Here is a 300-nt window from a genome sequence, read left to right on the forward strand (position 1 = left end):
CCTCTCTCTCTTTTACCTATCAATCTACCCATCCCCTCCTCCCCCCTTTCGGGCGCAGAACTCTGACATCTCGCAGCTGAAGGAGCAGCTGTTCAACGACCTGCCGTCGAGCACGTCCCGGGAGCGGCGCCCCCCGGAGACGGCCACCAACACCATCCGCCGCTCGGGCACCAAGAAGCGGAGCGCGCCGCAGCCCCCCAAGTGAGACGCCCCTCGATTTTTAGGGGATTTCTCTTGCTGTTTGTCTGCCTCGTCTTCTTTCTGTTCTTTCTTTCGACGCCCCTCGATTTTTGGGGGGGA

At 60.7% G+C, this 300-nt stretch overlaps 1 protein-coding gene across 1 annotated transcript in view; it reads left to right on the forward strand.

Moving 5' to 3' along the window:
• Positions 1-300, forward strand: part of LOC119591906 (ankyrin repeat and sterile alpha motif domain-containing protein 1B-like) — a gene marked incomplete in the record, with an annotated part of 115,155 nt that overhangs the window by 109,099 nt on the left and 5,756 nt on the right. The window contains 1 exon segment of the mRNA XM_037940659.1: positions 59-201. Within this exon segment, the coding sequence (XP_037796587.1) occupies positions 59-201 (143 nt within the window).

This window comes from Penaeus monodon, chromosome 29 (assembly GCF_015228065.2).
Source record: "Penaeus monodon isolate SGIC_2016 chromosome 29, NSTDA_Pmon_1, whole genome shotgun sequence".
Lineage (NCBI taxonomy): Eukaryota > Metazoa > Arthropoda > Malacostraca > Decapoda > Penaeidae > Penaeus > Penaeus monodon.